General features: G+C 41.5%; 1 protein-coding gene across 2 annotated transcripts in view; it reads right to left on the bottom strand.

Moving 5' to 3' along the window:
- Positions 1 to 14,310, bottom strand: part of phyhiplb (phytanoyl-CoA 2-hydroxylase interacting protein-like b) — a 41,326-nt gene that overhangs the window by 12,748 nt on the left and 14,268 nt on the right. The window contains exon 1 of one of the 2 annotated variants that reach the window (XM_017714529.2): positions 9,326 to 9,481. The exons of the other annotated variant lie outside the window; for it this stretch is intronic. Coding sequence (XP_017570018.1) covers positions 9,326 to 9,350 — 25 coding nt within the window. The 5' untranslated portion in view covers positions 9,351 to 9,481. Of the gene's footprint in view, positions 1 to 9,325; positions 9,482 to 14,310 lie in introns of those variants that run through there. 2 annotated transcript variants of the gene reach the window in all.

Genomic DNA, 14,310 nt, shown 5'->3' on the forward strand with positions numbered 1-14,310 from the left:
TCGACAAAACATTTTTTGATTTCAAAAGAAACTGAACACAAACTCTTGGAGATGTAACGTATTTGTGACAGTCCACTTCTTGTGATTCAACAGTAAAACTTTCACATCGGGGGCAATATTTTAACCGTACATTGGAAACCTGTCAAATTGTTATTTAGGTGAAACTTGGTTTTTATACCAAGGAACTTTAATTAACAAGAAGATGATCAGACCCTAAACAAAACCTTTTCAGGTATTGTTTCTAACTTAACTGAAAAGTCACAGTGTCGAGTGTCTCTGACTGGCAGTATACACGCCACCAAAACTCTGCAGGTGGGACAAAAACGTCTCTGACTACCTATAGCACTTCCCACGGCTCCAGACCACTGTGGAGACATGGCCTATTCAAACAGTTCAGTGTACAGTAATGAATGAGTGGGGCTGAAAGAGAGCCTGGGGAACTCTCCACAAGAACACTACCTGCACTGTCAGCTAAAACCTGTCCACAGAAACACACACACACACACACACACACACACACACACACACACACACACACACACACACACACACACACACACACACACACACACACCCACACACACACACACACACACAGAGGAAATGAAGGTGAAGGTCCATTCAGAAGTGTGTAAAGTACTAGAGACACAAATAGACAACCATCTGCAAAGCTTTGAGAGAGAGAGAGAGAGAGAGCAAAGACACACAAAGATGGAGAGAGAGAGAGAGAGAGAGAGAGAGAGCGCAAAGACACACAAAGATGGAGAGAGAGAGAGAGAGAGAGAGAGAGAGAGAGAGAGAGAGAGAGAGAGGGGTATAGAGAGAGAGAGCGCAAAGACACACAAAGATGGAGAGAGAGAGAGAGAGAGAGAGAGAGAGAGAGAGAGAGCAAAGACACACAAAGACGGAGAGAGAGAGAGAGAGAGAGAGAGAGAGAGCAAAGACACACAAAGACGGAGAGAGAGAGAGAGAGAGAGAGAGAGAGAGAGAGAGAGAGAGAGAGAGAGAGAGAGGAAAGTAAAGAAAGACAGAGGAAGGGAGGGTGATATACTGTGTTTATAGTGCTGTAGAAAAGTCAGAGGCCACCCTACCCAGTCAAAAAATGACCATTATTAATATAATATAACAGAAAATTACACAGACACCTCAAAACCCCAACACTCTTACATACTTATATAAATATCAAATAGTTCAATATTTACTGTGTCCACCTTTTCCCATTATTGCTGCTTCCGTTTTTCTTGAGAGACTCATTTTCAGTTTTTCAACAAAATCTGCAGGGACATTTTTCCACACCTCTAAAGTTCAGTCTTCAAAGTTGGTTGAATTTCAGCTTCTTACGATCCAAGTAAATGCAACTTTACCTCATGTTCATCTTCATTACTTACTTCATCTCTGAGGTCCAGTTTTTGTGTTTTAGTGCAAACCTTCTTCCTTTTTTGACCCATAGTGTTGAGTTGTCTTCTCACAGTGGAAGGATGGACAGAAACGCCTGGATTTTTTCAGATCTAAAGCAAGAGTGAAATCTTTGCGCACAGTTTATCTGGTGGTCTGCCACCAAAGATTCATCATAGATTTGATATTAGATTTAGTATTGCAGGCTTCTGTGTCATTTTCTGTTAAGTATATATATATATATATATATTTTTTTTTTTTTTTTCTGAACAGCTTCAAAGCACATTTACATAGATTTCACAACTCTCTGTAACCCCAAGCAGCATTTATAAATTATGTGGTCAAAAGTATGTGGACACAACCATTACAGCTATGTAAGCTTGTTGGATATCTCATTCCAAAACCATTGTCAATAGTATGGAGCTGGCCTTCATTTGTGGATAGCATAGCCCCTACTCTTCTAGGAAGGCTTTCCACAATATCTGGGAATGTGTCTGTAGGATTTGTGAGGTCAGGCACTGATGTTGGATAAGAGGGCCTGGTTCACTCATTCATCCCAGTGGTGTTCAGTGGGATCGACATCCAAACCACTGGAGTTCCTCTACACCAAACTTGTCTAATCATGTCCTAACGGCTCACACTTTGTCCTAAAGCTTAATGCTGTGTCTTTTTATTGACATTAATTTTAATAGAACTAAGGTGTTAAGCCGAAACCCTGAAAAACAGCTCCAGACCATTATGCCTTTTCCACCAAACATTACTATTAGTCATATGCTTTCCTGTAGGTACCCACCAAACCCAGATTCATCCAATAGACTGCCAGATACCGATGTGGGAATAATCACTCCAGAGATTATGTTTTTGAATGTTTACACCACTCCAGCCAGCCATTCCACTCCAGGCTTGTGTGCTGTTGCTCAGCCGTCAAAGCCCATTTCATGAAGCTCCCAATGCACAGTTCTTGTGTTGACGTTGAAATCCAGTCTGGATCTTTGTATTGAGTGATACAACACAGGGTGATTTTTAAATGCTATGCGCTTCCACACTTCCACCTTTTGAGTTCTACCTCTTTTGAGGTCTACTGCTATGTGACTGAACTGTTGTTGCTCCTAAACGCTTACATTTCACAATTGTAGCACTTACAGTTGACTGGGGCAGATCTAGCAGGGCAGAAATTTCACAAACTGACTTGTGGCAAATGTGGCATCCTGTGAAAGTGACGTGTTTAAAGTCAAAGATCTCTTCCATATACCCCATTTCTAGGGCATGTCTAGGGATATGGCTAGACTATGTGTTTGATTTTATGCACCTGTTAGCAAAGAGTGAGGCTGAAATAACCCAACTCAAAAATTAGGAGGGGTGTCCACATACCTTTGGCCACATAGTGGATTTATTATTTCTAATTAAGCGTGCTGTTAATTATTTTGACAGGAATGTAATTTGCAACATTGCCAATAAGGCTGAAGAGCTGAACTGGGTGCTTGTAGAACAAATGCTGAAGATTATAAGACATGATGACATGAGAGAAGAGAGAGTCCGTTTAAACTCCTAATTACATTATATGTCTGTATCCGTTCCAGAGAAACCACTAAAGATCACACGGAGGCTCATGCTGACTCCTATCAACACAAACCCTAGGATAAAGACAAGTGTGGTTTTTTGGAAAGTGCCCCTCTCTCTTGCCCTCCCTCTCTTTCTCTCTCTCTAATTACAGTGCAGCCTGTTGTGCTGTCACTAGAAGCCCTGAAAGCTCTGAGGCTAAAATTAATTGCTGCTCTTGTCTCTCTTAACACACTTACATTCACCCACACTGCAGCGATGTGAAGTCGGTGTAAACACTGAGTTGACAAGGCCAGCAGAGCAATGTGTGAAGTGAAAAAGCTAAATGAGACTCGTTTCCATAGTAATGAAAAAAAAGGCTGAAAAAAAACCCACCACAATTAGTTTTAGCCTGATTGTGTGTGTGTTTTGAGTGTTTATGTGTGTGTATGTGTGTGTATGTGTGTGTATGTGCTCTTTAGAAACTGTAACTGAGGATGTAGAGGCACACTATATTGCCAAAAGTATTCAGTCACCCATCCAGATCACTGAGTTCAGGTGTTCCAGTCACTTCCGTGGCCACAGGTGTATAAAGCCGAGCCCCTAGGCCTGCAGACTGCTTCTACAGACATTAGTGAAAGAATGGGTCGCTCTCAGGAGCTCAGTGAATTCCAGCGTGGTACCGTGATCGGACGCCACCTGTGCAGCAAGTCCAGTCGTGAAATTTCCTCACTACTAAATATTCCACAGTCCACTGTCAGTGGGATTATAACAAAGTGGAAGCGATTGGGAACGACAGCCACTCAGAGTCCTGACCTCAACCCCATAGAACCCCTTTGGGATGAATTAGAGCGGAGACTGTGAGCCAGGCCTTCTCGTCCAACATCAGTGTCTGACCTCACAAATGCACTTCTGGAAGAACGGTCAGAAATTCCCATAAACACACTCCTAACCCTTGCGGAAAGCCTTCCTAGAAGAGCTGAAGCTGTGATAGCTGCAAAGGGTGGACTGACGTCAGATTAAACTATATGGATTAAGAACGGGAGGTCACTCAAGTGTATAAGTGTATAAGTTTGGGAATACTTTTGCCAGTGTAGTGTATAAGTTTGGGAATACTTTTTCAATTGCAACTATACTCTTAAAATCAAACTGCCAAAAAGCTTCTTTGAAGAAATAATCACTTTTGGTTGCCCAAAGGAAGACTGTACTTTCTTCTCATGCTTTAAGCAGCAATTTTTCCTAAATCTAGAATTTATTATATCATTTATCACGGTATGTATATTGTGTAGTGCAGCATTGTCTCATAATTTTGTCTATTTTTGGCTTTTCCTTTACTACACTACCCAGCATGCAAATACATTGTACAACTCTTGGGAAGCCACCCCCAAGCCTGACAGTGATAAAGGAAGCTGACTATTATCCACTCCAGCTTCCTCACACATTAACCAGCTAAAAAAACATTAATTAATTAAAAAAATAATAAAAACAGCAGATGGATTTTTTTATAGGTTCCTCCTACCTTCAAGCTGCATTGTCAAAAGGGGGTTTCTAAATCTATAAACTGGAAGCTGCTCAAGTGGGCATAATACAGCAGATAAAACGGTCACATTTCTTATTTGGGGTGATGTAAAAGACATAAGATATAAGATATTTTACTAATTTGCAAGAGAAAAAAACTACTTTTTACTCCTTATATGTTCATTTAGACTTTTAAAAAACGTTTACTCATTGTAAATCTCAAAGGCCATAAAAAATTCTCCTTTTCCTTTGCCAATTTGAACTTATTGCTTTTATTAAAACAACCATTCATCATTTATACTGTAAAATAATAGCTATGTTAATTCATCTGTACGCTGCACTTCAAACCACCAAGCAAAGCAGACTATACATTTACTAAACGCAACCCTTTTTAAAAGATTTTAATAAAACCTTCCCAAACAACAGAGTGGGTCCTTAAAGAGATTTCCCACATTAGCAAAACACTTTTACTTTTACATCTGTTAGAATGTTTGAATGTTAATACTGTCAGTCTCATTAGTTTGATGTTATATCACTACAGTACCCAGCATGCATTGTACAACCATTGGGAATCCCCCCCAACAGCGATCAGTAAATATTGACTGCTAGCCACTGATGTAGAAGATTGACATGAAGTCTTGTTTCATGTACGCCCTCAGAGCAGCATTCCTCCCACCTTCAAGTGAAAAAGTGAAATACACCTCTACATTTTTTTTAAAACCAGTATTTCCCCCAATTTACTTGTGGCCAATTCCACCCATTAGTTAGGGCTTCCCCCGTTACACAATGCCACTAAGATGGGAAGGTGAAGTCTAGCAGAGGTGGATGAAGAACACAAATCATGTACTCGAGTTAAAGTAGAGACCCCCAAGGTAAAATATTCCTCCAGTAAAAGTAGAAGTTCCTCCCTTTAGACCTCCACTTGAGTAAAAGTACTAAAGTATTTACCTTCAAATGTACTTAAGTATAAAGTAAAAGTACTAAAAGAGTAATTCTGGCTCTGATGTCCTGTTATCATTTTTATAACCAGACTGGCTTCATGAACTCATTTCAGGTGAAAGTCCTCCAGCGTCTCTCTTGGTAAACCAGTCTTTTAATAGAACGTCATTAATTAGTGACGCTGACGTCTATTAAAATGATCAGAAGCACAAAACACTGAAGGTAAACAGTTTCCATCAGGGAGAACCGAGTGGCTCTGAAATCACTTTTTACACACAAGCAAAGTTTCAGTTTCAGATTTATTTACAACTTAGTTCCAAGTTTAAGTTGAATAAAAACTGGCTTTAAACTCAGGATCACAGATGAGCTCCTTTACTATGTTGATCTGTAGGCGTCTGTTCATAAACATAAACCAGCCCAAACTCATTTACTATAAAATGAAATGGTGTTTGTAGAAATTCAGAAAAAAGCCGCGTCAGTCTCGACTGCATATGTGGACATATTTCTATATTGAGCTCTATTTACACAAAGTTAGGTTAGTTACTTCTTTCGTTTTGACATGTTACGTTTTTATACACACAGAAACCAAAAGGAACGACAGATTTCTCAAAATGTAGGAGGGAAAAGTCGGATATTAGACTCTGAAATGTAGTGGAGTGAAAGGAAAAAGTCGCCCAGAACGGAGAAACTTCAGTACAGATACACCAAAAATACTAAAGTACAGAAACCAATTACATTTACTGAGTTACTGTCCACCACTGAAGTCTAGTATGTGCTTCCTTTGGGACACATGAAGCACCACCACATCTGCTGCTAAAATCAATGTTACCGGGCAGCTCCGCACGCTTTGAGGAGAACGCTAACTGCTAATTTTGCTATGTTAGCTAATAGATGCTGGTGTTTGCTATTATTGCCCTGAGCATTGGAAGGAGAGGGGAGGCTGTCCAACCCACCCAGAAATAGCGAGGTCAGTTTGCACGCTTGGATTCCTCATCAGGGATGGTTCACAATCTCCCACTGCTAATGCCAAAAAGTTAACACTTCCGCTTTTAATTCGATTTAATTAAAGAAAGTACTCATACTTTCCATCAAGGGTAATTTCTAAGTATTTCTTCCACCCTGTTTGTAAACGAGGTGTGAGTTTGAAGAACCTTTTTAAATTTGGAAAAACCTCCTCTAAACCAATTAAAGGCTTCTCTAAGAACCGTACGTCTGGCAAGAACCATTAAGATTAAGAGACCCTTATTAGTCCCACAAGGGGGAAAATCCACCTCCGCATTTAACCCATCCGTGAAGTGAAACACCACATACACACTAGCGAGCACACACACACACAGAGAGAGTAGGGTGCAGTGGCCACACTTGCCCAGAGCGGTGGGCAGCCCAATTCACAGCACCCGGGGAGCAGTTGGGGGTTAGGTGTCTTGCTCAAGGACACCTCAGTCATGTACTGTCGGCTCTGGGGATCGAACCGACGACCTTCCGGTTACGAGGCTGGTTCCCTGACCTCCAGCCCACGACTGCCCCAAAAGTGCACTTTTCTGGTATCATATGAATGATTTCTCTCATATTATTATTCATTATTAATAATCTGGGAACCTTAATATTTAAGAGTGAAAAAGGAACGATGACGGCATGTAAACTGAACTGAATCGTCTCAAAGAGGATCAACAAGAGCATTTTTCATTCTCTGAAAAAAAAGAGTAATCTGAGGCTTAATACACAAATGGCTGTGATTACATCAATCCTTGGAGCTTAACCAAACTCTGTAATGGAGGGCAGTAGAGATGCAGGCTGCTGCATGGAAATGACGTTCATCTACAACCACGAATCTATGCCTAATTCCAACTGCATATCCTGCATAACATAAAGATGATCTCTGCAGCACAAATCCCGCAGATGTGTAACCAACAACCCATGCAGCACTAACCACGTAGCTTCGCTTTAGAGAATTACCATCACTGACTGTTACACTCAAGTGGGCAGTTTGCCCTCTAAAGCGATCCAGGCATCACTTGCCTTGCCCTGGGAATAGAACCAAACTAATTTCTCCTTGTAAGGACATTCAAACGAGCGAATGACAAGAATGGACTTGTGGCTTATAAAAAGCCATAGAGGGATTATTAGGAATGTCCATCTGTGGTTTTCCCGCTAATATATAACATATGCTGCAGTGGCCCAGACATTACATTTATTCTTAGTGTACAAAACATTCAAAACAAACACTGCCTGAAAGATTTATTACTCAAAAATACTACTAAACACATAAAACGCCTCTGTTCTTGCACTCTTGTCTGTTTTTCTTGGCACAGACGAATTCTCCAAAGACTGCAGTTCTTATGCTTTTAATAGACTCTGCATTTTCATATGCTTGATTCTCAGCCTCGGATCTGTTGTTGAAGGAAGGATCGAACCACTACCAAGTCAGGATGACCTGGCGAAGGATTCAATTAGTACAATTAGGAAAAAGAAATCCTCCTTTTCGAACCACAAAATGGCAAAGATATTAAATAATGTCAAATCACTCACAACAGTGGCACTAGCAGGTCATTGGCAAGTCTATTTTAATGAAGGACTCTATTTTGTGATTGCAAAGATCAATATATTGCATCATATTTGGCTGTTATATCACTCGCCGGGGTGGTCTGTGCAGCAGGCAGAGGTGGGCAGCCACCCATGGCCCCCATGAAAATGTGAATTAGACATACTGTACATGCTGATGCTAAATAATCGATTCAGGGAAAAAAAAATAATATCATGAAAATAGCTGTTATTTGCGATTGTAGCAATTATATTCAGTAATTTCAGTGCAGCTTCACCCCCGGTCATGGTTATAATAGGATATTCTATGGTGTTACATGATGCATGAAGGCAGACTGGTATGAACAAGGCTATTAATAATTCTACATTATGGAGAGGAGGTTCTGTAGTGCGATTTTCTGGGTGTTTGGAGGGAAAATCAAGGGAAGTTATCCAAGTGCAAAAAGAGGAAGGAAAGAAAAGTTTGTCACTACAGTCCCAGAGCTAATTGTGCTTGTTCAGTGAGTACAGAGCGCTGCACAGGCTCAGTAGACTGTACGTGTTGATAATGTTAGTACAGATACCTCTGGTGTCGGGCAATTTGCTCAAAGCAATCCACTACAAGTTACTCAAAATGTGGATATCACAGTACATTATTTTGTACCTCCTGGACAATAAAGTCTGGATTAATCTGTGCCAAATCATCTCACTCTATGGGGGCAGATCATTTTACTCGTTTCAAGCATATTTCCTAAAGCAAGCAAAACTATCTGCCAATACAGTGAGATAATTAAACAAATGAATTAAGTGAAAATCAAACTGATAAATCAGGTTTAAGATGCACTCACTTGTTAAGGCATGATTTATTTATTTATTTAATTTTGCAGTGTAGACAGTTGCGCCACTTGGGACCCCAGAGCCTTAGCCAATTTCAAAATATGTCCCATACCTATCTTTTGTCCAGAGCCCCGAAACCAGTGAAGTCCAGAGTCCATAAAGTGCACATGTATGTGGCTTATATGACAACAGACACAGTCCTATAAAGACATTTAAAGGACTTACTTCAATAAAAGCTGCCTTTGTTACAACTGACGTTTATGTGGGTTGTGTGAACATTGCGTGAACTTTTCATGATAAATGGATTAATAGAACACGAACCAAATCCTAAAGCCCATTTCAGGACAGGCAACAACATATACACGCGCAAAAACTGTCATTCTAAAGGCTGTAAAGCAGTACAATGTTGTAGGCTAGACACCTCAAAAGGTGAGGGGGAAGATCTTGCTCCATCTTTCTCACCTCAATCTCTGTTTTGCACCCCATGTAATCTTTTGCCCCACAGGAAACAAACAGTGATGCAAGAGGATAAGCCCACGCCAGATTATATTCCAGGATAAGGTTTGTTTTTACCTACCAGATCCAGAAAGCTTTCCTCTCATAGATTCACTAGACGGGTCCCTCCTTGTGCAATTTGAGTAGAGTCCAGGACAGTCATGACCGAGTGTCCGGTTGCAACACTGACCCTACTGACCAGAGTGCTAGCCACAGGCAACTGGCTTATAGAGGGTTTAGAGTTTGTTTGACAAGCCTGGCACTGTCCCATGGGGAGGAGCATGGATTATGTCATCAGAGAGAGAGAGAGAGACAGAGAGAGAGAGAGAGAGAGAGAGAGAGAGAGGGGGGGGGGGGGGTGGGAGGGGGGAGAGAGGGAGTGGGACAGAGCGAGAGAGAGAGAGAGAGAGAGAGGGAGAGAGAGGGAGTGGGACAGAGAGAGAGAGGGAGTGGGACAGAGCGAGAGAGAGAGAGAGAGAGAGAGAGAGAGAGAGAGAGAGAGAGAGAGAGAGAGAGAGTGGGACAGAGAGAGAGAGGGAGTGGGACAGAGCGAGAGAGAGAGAGAGAGAGAGAGAGGGAGTGGGACAGAGAGAGAGAGGGAGTGGGACAGAGCGAGAGAGAGAGAGAGAGAGAGGGAGTGGGACAGAGAGAGAGAGGGAGTGGGACAGAGCGAGAGAGAGAGAGAGAGAGAGAGAGAGAGAGAGAGAGAGAGAGAGGGAGTGGGACAGAGAGAGAGAGGGAGTGGGACAGAGCGAGAGAGAGAGTGAGAGAGAGGGAGAGAGAGGGAGTGGGACAGAGAGAGAGAGGGAGTGGGACAGAGCGAGAGAGAGAGAGAGAGAGAGAGAGAGAGAGAGAGGGAGTGGGACAGAGAGAGAGAGAGAGAGAGAGGGGTATAGAGAGAGAGAGCAAGAGAGAGAGAGAGAGAGAGAGAGAGAGAGAGATGGAATAGGATGACTTTTTTAAGTACGATAAGCTCCTGGCCATAAAATCCAAAAACAACCTCCATTAGGAAAAGGAGAAACGTCCTGTCATTCTGTGTAAAGTCCACCCCCCCACCCCCCACCCCCACCCTCAAGCTCTTCTCTTCCGCTCGATCTGTCAGTCTTTTGTGAAAGATTGCATCATATTTCATTCTCCGACAGCTCTTCTTGATTTTCAGAGATATTTATTTATTTGTGCATTCATGTATTTGTGCTGCTGCCACAGGAAAGAATAACATCCACCTCTAAATGTCTAAAATGGGCCAAAATATTTTTACATCATTTTAATCACAATTAGCCAAACGTCGTCACTGCCAGTATAGGCTACCTACAGTGTGCAGCTGGGCTGCTTACCACACTTGAATCAATTAGGTGTTGAAAGGTGATGAAATAACAACAATAACTGTAGAAACCTCACCTTGATTCAGGGTATTCAATAAAATGTTACTGTTATTCTGCCCCCATGTTTGACAACAGCACCAAAAGCTTTGAACAGTTACTACTTTTGTACACTAGGTGGAGATTTTTCTCACTGTATGCGAAGGAGTTTAGCCATTCACTCACAACAGCAAAAACCCAGAATGTGTTACCGTGCTGCGCACTGTATACTGCATATTGTAGCAGTGTATACGGTACACTGCCTTCTGTAACGGTACAGTGTCCAGTATGCAACAACTAGACATGTTTACATGACCACCAGGTGATCACATCAAAGATCATACATAAGGTCAGCCAAATAGTGCAAACCTACTCAAGTCAATCGGATGAAAAGTGTTACAGTTCATTCACTTCACACCTCTCCTGTCTCCTAGGGTGACATCCGCCGACTGTGCAGCAAGTCCTGGTATGTGGATCCCCCTGTCGTGTGCCCCTCTGCCGAGCTTATCCCCTTGACTGTCATCACATCAACACTACATCAGTGGATCCTGTTAAAGCTGCACTCTGTTAAAATGAGCTAAAACCAAAAGGATTCAAGAGGAAAAATATCTGTTAAAATATGATGCTCTTGCGCTGCTGGCAGTTTCCCTATAAAGCCTGGAAAATTCATTCAAAAGTCAGAACTGTTTTTTTTATATATATAAATACCCGTCAGATGTGTTTATGTATTGATGTCTCTCACACAGACTCAAAAATAAGGTCAGAGGAACATAGGTAACAATGATGATCTTCACAGTGCTGAATGAAGTGAAATGTCGGAACAGTAAACCCTGTCAATCTCTGTGGCATCACCACTGATGATGGAGTGACGCTGAATTGGCTTGTTTATTGCTGGACAGGTGAGTTAAGTTAGCCCTATTATCTCTGCTTTCCCGCAGGCTACAATTAAAAGCCATATGCCATTGGAGAGGGGGCATTGGAGAGGGGGCATGCCCTGTCATCTTGTAATGTTTGATATCTTGTAGAGTCTGTTACTCCTACACTGTGAGTTACAGCTCTACAAATGTATAATTTATCTTGGCAATAAGTGTGATATTGCCAGTAAAATTAACAGGAATTTCTTATTTTGGTAATAATACTTAATACTGTGCTTCCACAAAGAGAGGTTTGGAACTGGTTTAAGAAACACATCAACATATGTATAATTGCTACTTATTGCATTAATGCCCTTGTATCTGTATATAATGGGTGGGTCTGTATGTAATATACAATGTATAATAATAATAATAATTTGTATTGAATGACATGGAAAAATATACCATGAAAACTTCCTTTGCCAAGTCACCCAGCCCGACTTACTGATAACCCAAGTCTCTTATTAAGCTTTTCTGTACATAGTGCAGTATGGGTCAGTGTACGTGCATAAAACAAAAGGAAGCAAATAGGAATGCCCTTATACATTGTGCATGGATTCTCCATGGCCATTTTCATGTGACCACATCACAATAAACAACCAGAGCTCCTGAGGCCACTGACAATGGTCGTCTTCATTCGGCCTCGTTGTGTATGGGCCACTCCACTAACCCCCACAAGGCTGCTATTCAGCGGTGGCCCTCCCTCCAGTGAACTGCGTCGCACCCTCCACCACCCTGCTGCATTAGTGCGGGGGAAAGGCCCTGCTTTTGTCCTATTCATCTGGGAGAGTAATTAACACGAAACGTGACAAAGAGGGGCTCATACAGTATGAGATGCTGAACAAAGCAAGAGCTCCACTGTCTATTAGCCAGTCCAGTTCTTAACATGCTTTTATGTGGATGGACTGCCAGTGCAGTGCAGTATAGCAGCTTGCTGGACCATTGCCAGCTTTTCAGAGAGTGACAAGAAAGTACAAAATGAGCTGAAGTCATCAAAGGGAATCTCTGGTGAGTCCGGGAGCAAAGTAAAGCACTAGAAAGGGGCAGAAGAGGAAGAGGCCATTTATTAGGCAAGGATGAAGTCTTAGTAGTAGACTAATGTTTTAGCTGATAAGTAATGGAAGCTCCTACAGCTCCAGCATCATGCAAACAGAATGCTTTAATCATAACACTTGCCTTATCCCATGCAGATTTGTTAATAGTAGTCTGAAACAAACTTGCTATCTTGAAGCATGAATTTTGTCCATACATAATATCCATTTCCATTGACAACAGTATGTCATACCATGTCCAAAAACCATAGGCAAGTCTTTTTGAGATTACTTAGCAGCTCAGCATGGTTAGAGGCAAGTCTGTGGAGATCTGAGCTGCAGTTTGTATAGTATTAATGATAATAGGAGAATATAATACAAACGTATTTCCAAAAAAGGTGTAACATACAAATAATAAGAGTATATTTATATATCTACATTAACTTGAAACTTTAATATATAATTTATATAATTTATATATCTACTTTAACTTGTTTTATCTGGTCAACTTCACTGTTTTGTGAAAATATGTGCTCATCTTGAAACTGATGCTTGCAACACACTCCAAAAAAGTTGGGTTGAGGCAAATTAAGACAAACCATCGAAATAAGCATCCAAAACAGGCGAAGCAATTAAATCAAGCATCCAAGGAAAGAGTAGACCTATACGAGCAGGGACTAGGCTCACTACTTTGCCAAAAGCATGTCAGCTAAAAGTTCAACAGTTTAAAAATAGTGTTTTTCAGCAAGTGATTTCAAGGATTTTAGGCATTTCAACATTTACAGTCCATAATATTTTTAACAGATTCAGGGAATCGGGAGAAATCTCTACACATAAAGACCAAAGGCCAAAGACCACAGATGGTACTGTATTAAAAATGGACATGCTTTGTGATGGATATCGCCAAATGGGCTCGGGAAAACAAACCATTGTCAATAAACACTATCCGTCACCGCATCCAAAAAATCCAAGTTAGGACTGGACTATGCACAGTGGGAGCCATATATCAGCGGTGCTGCCATCTGTGGGCTCAAGATCATCTAAAATGGACTGATGCACAGTAGAAACATGCATTGTTGTCTGACAACGTAATGAAAATAATGAACATTGTGTTCTCTAGGCCGAAGACATCAGGAGCTATCCAGCTTGTCACCAGAAAGTTCAAAATCCAGGATCTGTCATGGTATGGGGCATATTGGTGGGTACCCTGCACATCTGTGTCCGCACTATTAACACAGACCACATTCTGGAGCAACATGCTGCCTTCTAGATGCGGTTTTTGCAGGCATGTCATGCTTATGTGACAATGCCAAGCCACCCATCCATCCATCCATCCATTTTCTAAGCCGCTTCTCCGTCAGGGTCGCGGGGATGCCAAGCCACATTCTGCACATATTACAACAGCCTGGCTGCGTAATCAGACAGGGCAGGTGCTGGGTTGGCCTGCCCGCAGTCCAGATTAAAAAGGTGTGTCTTATTAAACTTAAAATATTAAGGATTAGTGGAAATTGGTGAATCAATAACTCTTCGATATGCAAATGACACACTCTTAGTGGAAAATCAAGAAGATCTAAAGGTCCTCATGAGAAAAGAACAGAGTGAAAAGATAAAACTTAAGCTCAATATGATAAAAACAAATGCTAAGACAACAAGAAGATACAGCTGACTTGACCATCAATTGTAAAGATGTAGAAGGACAACTTTTGCCTAACAGCGGTCAAGAAATGTGACACAGGTTGGCATTCAGCAGAACACAGATGAAGG

The sequence above is a fragment of the Pygocentrus nattereri genome, chromosome 13 (genome assembly GCF_015220715.1).
Source record: "Pygocentrus nattereri isolate fPygNat1 chromosome 13, fPygNat1.pri, whole genome shotgun sequence".
Taxonomy (NCBI): Eukaryota; Metazoa; Chordata; class Actinopteri; order Characiformes; family Serrasalmidae; genus Pygocentrus; species Pygocentrus nattereri.